Source organism: Seriola lalandi, unplaced genomic scaffold (genome assembly GCF_002814215.2).
Source record: "Seriola lalandi dorsalis isolate HSWRI2012SDOR001 ecotype SW California unplaced genomic scaffold, Sedor1 jcf7180002054962, whole genome shotgun sequence".
Taxonomy (NCBI): Eukaryota; Metazoa; Chordata; class Actinopteri; order Carangiformes; family Carangidae; genus Seriola; species Seriola lalandi.
Genome location: NW_019525513.1, coordinates 682,668 through 695,939, shown reverse-complemented (window position 1 = coordinate 695,939; position 13,272 = coordinate 682,668). Strand labels below are relative to the sequence as shown.

General features: G+C 44.3%; 1 protein-coding gene across 10 annotated transcripts in view; it reads left to right on the top strand.

The window, feature by feature from the left end:
• The window catches only part of r3hdm1 (R3H domain containing 1), a 43,108-nt gene that overhangs the window by 24,828 nt on the left and 5,008 nt on the right, over window positions 1-13,272 (top strand). For 8 of the 10 annotated variants that reach the window (XR_015436389.1, XR_015436390.1, XM_023395405.2 and 5 more), the window contains 11 exons: window positions 384-409; window positions 691-744; window positions 1,476-1,708; window positions 3,572-3,841; window positions 4,347-4,501; window positions 4,971-5,099; window positions 6,101-6,457; window positions 6,550-6,697; window positions 9,808-9,965; window positions 10,272-10,405; window positions 12,475-12,578. Coding sequence is in view for 8 of the 10 variants with exons in the window: in XM_023395405.2 (XP_023251173.1) it covers window positions 384-409; window positions 691-744; window positions 1,476-1,708; window positions 3,572-3,841; window positions 4,347-4,501; window positions 4,971-5,099; window positions 6,101-6,457; window positions 6,550-6,697; window positions 9,808-9,965; window positions 10,272-10,405; window positions 12,475-12,578 (1,768 nt within the window). In the remaining 2 variants the exon portion in view is untranslated. The remainder of the gene's footprint in view (window positions 1-383; window positions 410-690; window positions 745-1,475; window positions 1,709-3,571; window positions 3,842-4,346; window positions 4,502-4,970; window positions 5,100-6,100; window positions 6,458-6,549; window positions 6,698-9,807; window positions 9,966-10,271; window positions 10,406-12,474; window positions 12,579-13,272) is intronic. The other 2 variants (XM_023395403.2, XM_023395408.2) reach the window with 2 other exon arrangements.

Genomic DNA, 13,272 nt, shown 5'->3' with positions numbered 1-13,272 from the left:
GGGGGGTGGGGGGGGCATGTTGCACAAATCTTTGTGTCATTTCTATTCATGTGCAAATTCAGTAGATTTCTTGCAACCAATTACAACTGGTGGATTTATGAATTTATAGCCGGGTTTGCTCAGATTTGGAGCCCCCCCACCACCACCACCACCATAATTAGAGGCGTAACAGGGTCAAATCACCTGATGCAACATTTGATATATTAATTGATAAATTCAAGGACACAGAGAGGATTTTAATTTTATTTTTCCCCCAGTTGCACTGAGGCGTGAATCGTAGCTTTCAGCAGAGCTCGAATGCAGAGAGAGATGTGTTTGAGGTGACTGTACGATGCGTTCGCTGTACTCCTGTAATTGACTGTGAATGTCGTTCTCACCCACAGGGAGATCACTTCATACTAGACAGAAGGTAAGCTGGTATGGATGATGAATTGTTGGTTAATTGGCTAAAGAAAGAGCTGGTTTTTATTCTTTTAATGTTTAACTAAAGCTCTTCACTTTTTAAATGAATCATTTTTGCTGTCGGAAAAACTCGAGGAGTGATTCATTTAAAAAAGTGAAGAGCTTTAATTAGAGTCAGCTCTGTCATGTTTTTTAAAATGGTGGATATCTCATTTTGTCAAGCGCCTGTTCTGTAACACCTCTCTCTCTCTCTCTCTTTCTCACTCCTCCTCCTCCTCCTCCCTTCAGTGCTCAGGATGAAGACGCATGCATGAGCACCCAACAGAGGCGGCAAATGTTCAGGTACGACCACCCCCGTCGTCACATCATTCAGCTACTTTCAGAGACTGAACCGCAGGCAAAAAAAAAAACCCTCTTGAATTGCCGTCTGCATTAATCGGCTCGCTCAGGAACAGGACTGCTGATCTGAGGATTTGTTTTTTTGCTGCTCAAGAAAGCTTCTGTTAAATAAGATTTTCTGCCCAGGCCTCTTCCTTTCCCTCCTTTTCATGTGGGACAGGCGATTCGGACCAAAGCTTGCCAATTAAACCGAACCGTTTTTTTGTTTTTTTTGTTAAAGATGTCGTCTTTTATTGATCGAGCATTGATCACACAGGAATGTAATGTATCGTGGGGGAAGATGCAGCTCTGCTGTAGTTAAATCTACAATTATCATGGCTGAATATGGTTTTACAAGATGACTGCAGGCCATATTTTAGATAAACAGGGTAATCTACAGGCCGCAGAATACACAGATCCATCTTTTGTTTCTTAAAAACTGTTTTATGTAGGTGTCTGGCTTTTGTTTTCTCCTCTTTTTAATGTGTAATCTTGTGGCGGAAGAGCTGTAAACAGTTTAACAAGTAACACAGATTGTTGAAATTGCTTTAGTTGCCAAATTTCTCTTGTTTTATTCTCTCAATTTTAATTTTTTCGTAAATAACCTTTGGTTTTCAACTGCTGGTTACAAAGATTTTTGAGCTTTGTTTTAACATTATTGATACAAACAGAAAAACAACTTCCTTCTCCCGCAGGTTACGGGCCGGTCGCTCAGGCGCCAGCCGGCAGAGCAGCTCCGAGACGGAAACGCTGCCACGGCACGGCGAGCCCCGGCCGTGGAGCAGCACCGACAGCTCGGACAGCTCAAACCGGCTCGCCCCGCGGCCCGCCATGACCAAGGCCAGCAGCTTCAGCGGCATTTCCCCGGGCCTGGTCCGAGGGGACAGCACGGCCAGCAGCAAGAGCACCGGGAGGCTCTCCAAAACAGGCAAGAGAGACAGCTGCGACCGAGGCAGACGGACTAGAGCTGGATCACACAGCTAACTAATGCAATATTTAGTATTTGCTCAGATTGCTGGAGACGGCGGCGTCAGTTCGTTTAAAAGGAAACAAAGCAGCGCAGGAAACACCTCACACTTGTATTTTAATGAATTGTTTTTCTTAGGAGAGAGAGACTCAGCTGCTCTGTGATTGATGGTGATTATCTGGTACAGGTGAGGGAGGGACTTGTCATTTATTCAGCTACACAGACAAGGGGAAAGGAAGCCCACGTCCCAACATGAAGAGGAAAAAATTCACTAATTAAATGCTTCTCTGAGTGGAAAGGGAACAGAAATACAGATTTTTTTTTTTGCGTATTCAAGCAAAAATCCTGCAGCATTCGAAGGCACCTGACGTCGTATCAGAACTAATGTTTGTTGTCCTGCCGTGGTCAATAAAGTCCGTGGGCCGCGCCGTAGCCGGACAGCTGTCAGAGCTAATTACCGTGCAGCAACACAGTGATGGAGGAGGCTCTTAAAGAAAAAAAAAAAGTATTGTAACAACAGCGGTATAAAACCTCGAAAGGAGGAGGTGCTGCATTATGCATAAGTCTGAGAAGTGAGAAGTCGCCCAGACGAAGCTGGGGCTTCTCTCCTGCTGCGAGCGCTTACTCCACAATATGATCCGTTTGTAACTTGATTGGCTGGGATTAAAACGAAACGTGTTGCTCTCACCGCCGGCTCGTCTTCTCTGTCTCAGGGTAGAAATCCTTGCTTGGCCTCTGCTCTCCATTTTGTTCTCTGCTGCTTTTTCCGTCCGACATTTTTCTATTTTTACCAATCTCCCAGATTTTTTATTTTTTTTCTTTTCACAGAGGGATAGCAGCAGCAGCAGCAGCAGTCTTCTTGCCTGAGCAGTTTTATAAGTTGTTTACGAGGCGGCTGGCTGCCCTCACTGTGTGTTTTGGGAGTATAAGTCGAGGAGACATCTTGCCTGTGCTGCCGTCGTCTCTCGCCCTTCTCCTCAGCCCTCAGATAACCTTTCTTCACAACAGGCTGAGAGCCACCTCTAACACGAACCTATGTTTGATCGAGGATAAATTCTTCTTCGCTCATTTTTATTTATTATTTTCCGCCTTTTTTGACAAAGTTTTTTGCTCAAAGTCATGATCTGTGACATATATATATATATATATATATAAATGCTCAAAAATGATGATATAATAATGATAATTTCGTGAAATGGTTTCGACACATTATTCCCCACATGTATTTTATTTCAAAAAGCACTGAATGTGATGTAATTTAAAAGCAAGATTTAAGTTGAGCACAGATGAACTTCAGCACCCTTCAACAACCAAGTGAAGGAAAGATTAGATAAACAAATTTCTGTGTCTGTTAAAAGATTGAATACTTCCTCCAGACACCCGGAGAGGTCACGTAAGGGGAGGTCGTCGTGGCTTGATGGTAGCAAACATTAAATCCTCTCACGCCCCTAAAACAGCAGATTGCGATGTCAGTCCCTACTCGCAAAAATCAAGGGCTTCTTTGTGCGCACCGCCCTTTCTGAACGGCGTTCAGTAATTACACAGGGAGTAATCCATCACAGGCGGGGCAGAGATACCAATTTCTCCATCAGTAGTTTGCCTGAAGAGACCAGAATGCAATGCAGTAACAAAGAGACGTAACATTGTTATTAACAAGAAGCACGACTGTGAGATTTCTCCCCTGCTTCATTATCACCAGATCGACACTCTTCACCCATGTGAATAACTAACAGGCTGAAAGCAACAAGTTCAAGCTTCCTTCGTTCTGGGAAGTGTCGGAAGTAAACGACGATCTCTCTGTTGTTCTGGTTCTTTATTTTTCAGGTTCAGAATCGTGCAGTAGTGTCGGTTCCTCGTCCAGCTCGCTATCCCGTCCCCAGCTGCCTCTCCCGGTGTCGGCCTCATCCCGGTCCAGCATCCCCAGCGCGCCCTTAATCCACCCAGCCGCCGACACCAGAGGCCCAGGACACCCTGAGATGATCAAGAGCGTCCCGTCACAGCCGCCACCAGCTCCAGACGCATCCAACTATTATGTGTTGCCGTTAGAGGCCTCAGGGATACCACCTGGCAGTGTTCTGGTCAACCCACACACAGGTGGGTGACACAAGTTTCTGTTGTAAAAAATGAAACATTAAATTGTTTCTTGCTTCACTCTCAATCTGATGCATTAAATCAAAGTCAATTTCCCCAAAATAAATTTCCCTCATCTTGTAATGTCCCGGTTTCCTCGTGAATATTCACGACTTGGGGACAGAATTACAGGTTGGCATGAGGCTACACTCGGTTTGTCTGTCAAATTAGCAGTCAGACCAAAGCACGCTGATCAAAATGCATCGAACAGATGGGAGGAATCTGTAAATATTCATCACGGGCCGAGCGCACAGTTTGTGCACTTTCGGGCTCCAAACTGAACTTCAGCTGCTGCCAAATCCTCTCGACTCTCCTCTCGTGCATCGTGTCTGGGTGTGTCCTTGACTCTCACAAGGAGCATAATTCAAGTGTTTGCCTTTTGTACGATGCTGAATTAATAGTGTGTGTACAGTTAACAAAACTGGGTTTTTTCTGGGGGGGGGGGTCTCCTATGAATTTAATTTAACAGGCAAGCCTTTCATCCATCCTGATGGCAGCACTGTCGTGTATAACCCAGCTAGCATCATGCCCGCTGCTGGCAGGAACCCGCAGCAAGGGAAAACGCCACAGCAGCCAATCTCTGCCGCAAGCCAGCAACAGCCAACCAATCATCTACACTCCCAGGTCAGTGGGCGGGGACTTTATTTTCCAGCTGGGATCCGACCGTTTCTTCATTCACACTGAATTTGTGTAAAAACTAGAGCTAACTTTTTCTTCTTAACCTCACTAACTGACGGTGTTGAAATGGCAGCTGATGATAGGAGCTTCACCCCCCCCATACACCCCCCCACCCCAAACAGCAAATGTCCAATCATCACTTAGCAACCAAAGTTTTGGATTTCCACATGTTGAAGCAAGTAAACTCTGCACATAAAGATGTTTATCTGCTTTAGCTTTAGCTGCAGTCTTTTACATGCGAGGTAGCTTAATAGCTAAGACATTAAAAATAAAAAAAGTAGTACATAGTAACAGTAACTGAGGGGGGGCGGGGCTTAGCAAATGGTCAAATGAAGCTCTCGCCATTTTACCAGCATCCTTCGTGGAGTCTCACGTCCTGTCCCTCTGTCCGTCTCTTCTTCCCTTCCCTCCTCAGCCGGTCTGTCCTCCTCTCCAGCCGTCCTCTGAGCCTGTCCACAACCCAACGGCCTCTTATCCTCTTCCTCCTCCTCTTCCTCCTCCTTCTCAGTTCCTGCCCATCTATCCTAACCAACAGTACACTGTGGTACAGAACTCTCTTTCTTCCATTTTATTATTCTCCCTCCCCTCCCCCCCCCTCCCTCTCCTCCATCTCCTATCAGACCTGGCTCATTAAGAGTTTGTGTGGAGACTTTTCTCTGAGCTGTGAAATTAATGAATTAAACTCTGACACGGACGTCCAGGAAGTGTCAGGCTAAAGAAACACTGAGCTCTGTTTTGACCCAGGTCTTCATACTGTATCGATGTGCCTTTTAATGAGCTCCTTTTATAAACTTCTATTATTATTTAAAATGCAAAAAAAACAAAAAAGTACATTTTTATCTATTTGAAATTGTGAATTTATCAAATTTTGTTGTAGTTAATTTTTTCTCGACTCCACGTTATTGGAGGTTTGGCTTAACAAGGTCTTTTTAGTGGTATCTAACTCCAACACAGACCTTATTATTCCCCCAATTAACTATTCAATTTTTAATTTTTTTTTGGGTGGAAAGGTGCATCTAAATCCAGCAGGAGCCATTACCCACATATATAGATCATGCATTCACTTAACCTCATTTTTGACCTGGTTTTAGTGAAAGACATGCCTCTGTGACTAATTATGCCTGTGGAAAGTTCCATTAATATTTAATTCATCACCAGATGTTAGCGCTGAATAATCCATGACTAAAAACACTACTTTTCCAACAACATGTCAGAAATGACCTGCACTGGCGAGCGCTGGTGATACAGATGAATAGTTCACTGGAGAGAGAGTGTTGGTCTCTGCAGACCTGGGTCACATTTGAACTCTGGATTTCTTTTAAACCTCTAAGTGAGAGTCAGCTTTATCAAATGCCTTTTTGATTTAGCACTTAGCTTAGAAATCAGCTGCTGGTTGAACTGTATTGATCCATATTTATGATTTTAATGTGTAAAATACTGTGACCCGGGTTCTGGTTGTCTGTGCCCTCGTGCCACATGTTTTTTATGTTTGTGTTGTTGCTGCATTTAATTTAACAAAAATTAAACACCGAATTATCTCTGCAGCCTGACGTCCTAAACGCCCAGTTTAGTCACATGACTCTGGGGCAGCAGCCACCCAATGACAGCGGCGCTTCAGCTCAAGAGGCCCACCACTATCGGACTATGTACCACCACCACCACCACCACCCGTCCCCTGTGGTGCTGCAGGGAGCCCCTCCGCAGCAGGTTGCTAGCTACCTGGTGGCAGGGCCTACAGGAGGACACCCGGGGGTGTTACAGGGTCAGCCCGTCCCACTCCCGACTCCAGGCCCCAACCACACGTATCCCAGCTCCACCCCGGGACCCGCCGCTTTCCCCGGGTCTGCACTGAACCAGCCGCTGCTCCAGCAACACACGTACATCCAGCAGCCCGTCCAGCAGGTCGGTGCCTCTGAGATGAGTGTCTGTTTTTGAAAACGTCTTAATTTGTCATTTCTCCATGGATTCAAACGAGTGTTCTGCGTCTCCCACAGATGTCCACGTGTTACTGCTCCTCAACCCACCACCCACACTGCTCCACCCAGCAGCAGCAGCAGCAGCAGCAGCACCACTACCGGACCCACGTCAACGCGCTACAACCCTATAACTGCCCTCAGAGCCAAAACCTGCCCCAGCAACAAGGTTTGTTTTTATTAAAGGTCCATATTTTCCTTTTTAAGAGATTGTCTAAATACATATAGTATAATTGGCATCAGCAATTAGAGTCGTTACATCCAATTGGAAGTTGTGTTGCATGACAAATGCACCTGGACACCACAAAGCAGCAGGTCGCCTTTCATGCCTCCGGTTCTCCGTGATAAACCGAAGCTACAACTTTAAACAAAGCTTTGAAATAGTGACAACACGGATCTAAAGGACAAATCAAAGGCTCTTTTTAATGAATAAGATCCACAGTCTCTGTTGTGAGGCGACTTATTTATCTTTGAATTTGCAGACTTCCTGTTGTCAACAGCAAAGCTCAGCCTCGCTGTATCAATAGACTTTGTTAACTCACCACTTTCTGCTCTTAGATAGTATTTTTGTTGTTGTTGTTGTTGCTTGTTTCCTCACAAGGGAGCCCTGCCAGCCGCAGTCCGACGGCTCCAGTGAAGGACAAATATTTCTCTCTTGCTTTCCTCACTGTTTGTTTTTTTTTTTTTTTTACAAGTTCAGATGTCTCCCCGGGAGTCATCAACTTGATTATTCTGCTTCTGGGTTGTTGTTTTTTTGTTTGTTTTTTCTCCTTCACCACAGGAGTTGAGATTGTTAGCTTCTGCTCAGTCTCTCTCCCAGCACGCACACACACACACACACACACACACACATGCTCTTGCTTAACTGGATGTAATCTTTGTACAGTTGTAACTTGTACAGCTGTGCACACACACCACACGTCTCTGTAAGTGGCTGCGGCACTATTCTGTCATCTGTAGGCTGCAAATGTGGCTTCCCTGCTGGGGACCCGGGGAATTGACAGCGGACAAATGAAGCTGACCTACAAAGGCAAAGGACAGCAATTATTTCTCAGGGAAACAGAGAAAAAAAATGACTCCAGCGCCTCGTTTCCCTTCTGTTTTTGCATTAATTTAAAGGGGAAAAAAAAAACGTATAAGACCATCTAAAGGTGAAGACACCGCACATAATAAATACGTTATCGGGGGGGAAATTCTCTGACGGCCCCAGTCGGTGTCCACAGAGAAAAACCAGTGGATGTTTCCACCCGCTTGCATCAGACCGTCGCCGCCACGGGGCTTCAGCTTCAGTCATGGTCATTCTGGGAAAAGCGTTTCATATGATACATGAAGGCACTGAAGGATCTTCCTCACTCTTTACTGTTATGTGGTGCTGCAGGTTATTTGACTGGGAAAAACGTCCAGGACAATTTCCTAGACCCCCAAGTTGATGTCATCAGATCTGCAAAATCAAAATTTGATTGAGAAGCCAAAAAAATTTTTAATTAATCAGCTAATTGTTGAAACTCTAAATGAAACCAACATGAAAGAAAAGCAGATTTTCTTTAATGAATTGATGAAAACTACAAAAATTTAAAAAGGATTAGTCAGTTAATTGATCGGTCAGTTGATCCTAAATTAATTGGCAACTATTTGATTTATCTAATTTCCTGTGTGAAGCTAAAACAATCATAATGATTGATGAGAAACTAATCAGCTGTTCCCTTGACACTAATCTTTGTAGAAACTAAATGTCATTCATAGAAAGAAAAGACAGAAACACGTGCAACTTAAATCATACTTATAAAAGTTAAACGTTAATTTAAATACACGCATAAAATCAGGCTGATAGATTATGAATTATGGGTTGAACGAAACAGGTGGGGAGTCAGCTGATTTAGTTTGGCGTTCCCGTACCACAGCAGTCATGGCCGACATATATCTGTAATCAATGTGTCTGCGGTCAGCTGGTTTCAGCCACTGTACGAATGAGGAACTGAGCCTGAGAGGCGGGACGCGGGGCCGGGACGCTGTCTGAGAGGCCTCTATGAATCTCACAGTGAACCGGTCTCTTTTCCAGCCCCTCGCTCCTCACCGGCAGGACGTACAGTAAACCTCGCCACGGCTGGACGGTCGGCTCAGGAATCATCAGGGCGAGCGACCAATTGTAAAACTAGCCAATTTAATGGAGGATGGAAACCCCCCCCCCCCTCCCCTTAAAAGTTGCTCTTAGTTCGTCCGTCCTCACTGAAGGTTTTAATCCCTGAGCTGCAGCAAACTGTCATCGTCTAAAATCAGGGCGGTCAGTGATGTCCGGACGTTATCGGCCTGTGAAGGAATTCTCTAAGTGAAGAATCTGCTGCCTGCTGGTACGGAATAAAAAGTGTGTGCGTTTTGATATTACGGTCATTTCATGCTTGGTTTGTACGTGAAGGTGGGAGACGAGGGGGTGGATAAAAATAGTCCTCCTGCCTCTGTTCCTCGCGGAGCACTTTCATTGTCTCGCTGTACTTTTCTCCCAGGGCGGCAGACTGTAAAGACACCTTCACAAAAGGACGTCCTCTCCTTTGTCACCTGGATTACCACATGTGTGTGTCACGAGGGACAGTATTTTCAAATGTCTCTTTTTGTCACCTTGACATTTAAGTGTCTACCTCCCCCCCCTGCCCCCTCCTTCCTTCCTTCCCTCCCTCTCTCCCTCCCTCCGGCGAGGAATAACCGCCGCCATTTTAGGCCATTCGGAAAATGGCCGGAACTGTGACTTTGTGTCGCCTTTTGTGTGCCATTTTCTTTGGGGCGCTCTAAATGGGTTTTTAACAAGTACTGTAGAAATGTGATGTACGGTTCCCCTCCCTGAACTTAATCACTCGATGAAGTGGCGGTCGTCAGGTCGGCCACTCAGGTTGCGGGTTTCCGGCCACCGCAGGCTAAATCGAATATATTGACTTTCTAATTTATTCCAAGTGCATCAAACCTCCTTAACTATAATAGCTCAACTCCCCAAACCAGTCCCAACGTCGGCTCTTCTAACCTAGCTTCATGTGTCTTTATTGTAATTGTATTAACAAGCAAATTTCACAATAAAATCATTAAAATCTTGCACTGTTTTCTTGTAAAATCTTGATAACTGAGCCTTTTTTTCCCCCTCTGAGCTTTTATTAGCATCTTCTCCTCCATGTTTCATATGAATCCTGAATATTAATGGCGGTGTTTTTCGTGTCGTGTTATTATCGCACTGTTCCCATCAGGAGTCTCCTTTCATTCGGTCACAGCGTTGTGCCTTTTCTCATTTTGCCCCAGTGCACCAAGCCGTGATGCCAAACCCAGCGTCCAGCTACCAGACCGTAGTGGGCGTGCAGCCAACACCCAACCTCGCTCTCACTGGCAACCAGCAAAGCAATATGGGCAACCAGATGCAAGGCATGATGGTCCAGTACCCTCCAATGCAGTCTTATCAGGTATTTGATAAAGGCACGCCTCAGTCAGATAGATTAGTATCAGCAGTCTAAAAATGAAAAAGATGTTCTAAAAGGCGGCTGATTTTAGCTCTGTGTTCTTGTAGAGAAACAGGAAGAAGAGATGGTTTCCAAAATAAGAGCTTGGGTGCTTGATTAATAGGGAAATAGCAGCATTTGAGTTATTATAGTTACTCTTTTCATGTCTTCCATTTGCACAGATGTTTGCAGGTGTCTGTATGTGCTGAAATTGGCCGATAAATCTGTGTTTTGTGTCTTTATTTACTTGATTTTCTATTTTTCCTGCAGCAGGTTTCTGTGCCACAGCAGACGTACCAGCAGCCAGTGTTTGTGTCCTGCCAGCCAGGACAGGGGGCAGTGGCTGTTGCTGGCATGCAGCCCTGCTACAGCCTGCTCCCCTCTAACCAGCACACCACCATGAGGTACGACACTTAGGAACATGTGAATAATCTGTCAGCATGAAATGAAAGAAAGTGGATGAAAATCATTTTTATATTCAGCCATAAATGTTACACATGTGTAATAATGTCAAACTGGAGCGTTATGAATTCTTATTTCACTCATTCATGTTCCACACCACCATCAGTTTTTGAGTGTTTGATTCTTTAACTTTGATTTATCGATAAATATTTAATGGTAAAGAGAAATAAAGAGAAACAATAAACGATTCTTAGGTGCTTTAAGTTGTTTTATTGCATAAGAAATAGTTCGGTTGAACAGTTTCCTTCACATTAATACTTTGATGTATGAGAGTAATTAGTTTAAAGTAATATTTCACATTCATGTTTTGTATTAACACAATTTCTGTTATAATATTTAATAATCAGTGTAAAGGCCTAAAGCAGCTGCTTGAAATTTTACCAAGAGTTAATTGGGTTTTCTGGGGCGTTTATTTTTTTATTTTTTTATTTTTTCCTTTGCTCCAAAATGAGCTGAAGTCGCATTCGCACTGATGATAAACTTGTTCTGATTTATGGTCATCCTCGTATCGTGACAGCTTTGTAATCGCAGAAGTTGCTTTAATCAGATTTAAATTGAATTATTATCTCAGCTGTAAATGTTCTTTGTCCCAGAAAAACCGATCTGCCGACACTTGATGCTGTTTCTCGCTCCTGAAGGTGCCTCTTATTTATAGACCTAACAAGCCTGATGAGTGAATCCCCAGAGCACCTCGTGGGCCAAGGTCATCTTTGTTCACCGCAGGGGGAAAAAATGAAGTTATTACCAGAATGCTTTTTGGTGAACTGGGTTCCGCGTGCAGCTGATGAATGTCGACTCCGACGCCCTCTCAAAGAGCTTTAGCCGTTTCCCTCCATTACTGTGCTGCAGTGGAGCAGTGTGGAGCGCCGCGCTCTCTCTCATTATGGCTGATTGATAGAACTAGTTCACAGAAAGCAAAACATGTAATTAGTTTCTACCTCCATGGACCCAATCAATCTGGATAGTGGTGAGTGGGGCACTACTGGGACCATTGTGCATGCACGTATACATAACAAACACCAGACGTGAACACAACCATGTACGCACTCATCACCTGCAGAAGAACAATGAAACCACACACACACACACATACGCACATGTGAGGAGAGGTCACTTTCTCATTGTCCCAGCTGTAAAATGAGGCTGCTTTAGTAGGGCAGTCGGTGTGGAAATGATTTATGCGGCAGCGTTCGAACAGCTCACTCTTCTCCCACGAGGACCGACTGTCCACCTGCAGCCTGCTTTTTCACCAGCTGTACACGAGCCCCTGCAGGCAGGTTGCTTACCGAGCAGAGCGCCTACTCTACAGATGGACTTTAAAGTTAGATTTCACATTTAATACCTCAGCTGCAGCGTCGGGATCTCACAGCGCCTGGACATTTACGTCTGTGCGGGTTTAGAAGGGATTTTTCTCATCGCTTTAAAGGCCTGTTTTCTACGTGAGCGTCACACTACACGTCTTTGTCTTCAGGTGTTGAAGCTCAGACCTGCCAGAAGCACCAATGTAGAAAAGTGTGGCCACTTTTACTTCTTAAACAGAGAATCTGCAAGTTTTTTGTGTTTGTCTTCATTGGTTAATCCATCTATTTCCTGCTGCTTATCCAGGTCTGTGTATAAAGAGTAATTAATGATATTTAATCTATGCAACATCTGAAAACGGTGAAAAAACAATCAATGTTTTTGGCATTTTTGCCTAAAAAATGACCTTAATGATTAGTTGATTATCAAAATTAATTCTCCGTTGATCAACTAATCAATTAATTATACTATTTGTTACAGCTCCAGTTGTTATATACGGCTAGGAAGTACTGAGGAAATGTTTGATGTCAATAAATTCATGCACTTGCTCAGTACTTATCACGCCTGCTGGTTTTCATTGATTCTGTTTACAAGTATTAAATTACGTTCTCTGTGGTCTTAAAAATGTCTTTGAAAGTCTCGATTTAACTTGTTGAGAACTGCACACACCCTGTTATTAAACACTTTACTGTATGTGTGTGTTCACTCACAGTTCAACAGTGAGTTTCCTGCCCGCCCCGGTGATGGAGCAGCTCCAGTTTCCTCAGACCTCGTCCCCGTGCGTCTCCCAGCAGCACCCGGGCCAGCAGTACGCAGGTACGCTCCCTCTCCTCTGAAGCCCACTCTAGACATGAGGAGATTCCCCATCTCTGCCAGAGCTCACTTTTATACTGAAATAATCTTCCCTGGGTTTATCTTGCCATTAGATTAGATTTTCAAAATAAAAGAGTGAAGCGTGGCGATGACTGCGCCCTCTTCCTCCACAGATTAAACAGATAGTGAATTGTTGTTTGGTGCAGTGTCTGTAAATAAAGATGAATGACACGTCACCACTTCCTCCCACTTTATTTTTACTTTAATGTTTTTTTTAATTTTGGCCCATGTCCCATCTGCTTACACTGAGGGGGCGGGGCTTATGAGCTTCACTGTCATGCCACTGGTTTACTACAGTATAAAAAATTAGCCTGGGCAACAGGCCAGTCCAGCCATAACAGCAATATTTGAGTAGAAACTAACAAAGTGAAAAAATATATAAAATCAATATTGTGCTCTAAAAAGATTAAAAATCAATATTATGACCTGTGTTTTCATGTAAACCCCTTTTTTGTATTTGGAGGTCTGGCAGAGAGTCTCTGTCCAGAGACCCAGGTGGGGCCGTCTCCTCTCTAATGACCTTTATTATTCATGTCTGATATTACAGCGAGCAGTGGAGGGAGCCGTCATTGCTGGCTCGTCAGTAATGAGGTCAGATGAAGGTCTCGTGGCGGCCTCACCTACAGCGTCACCAGTA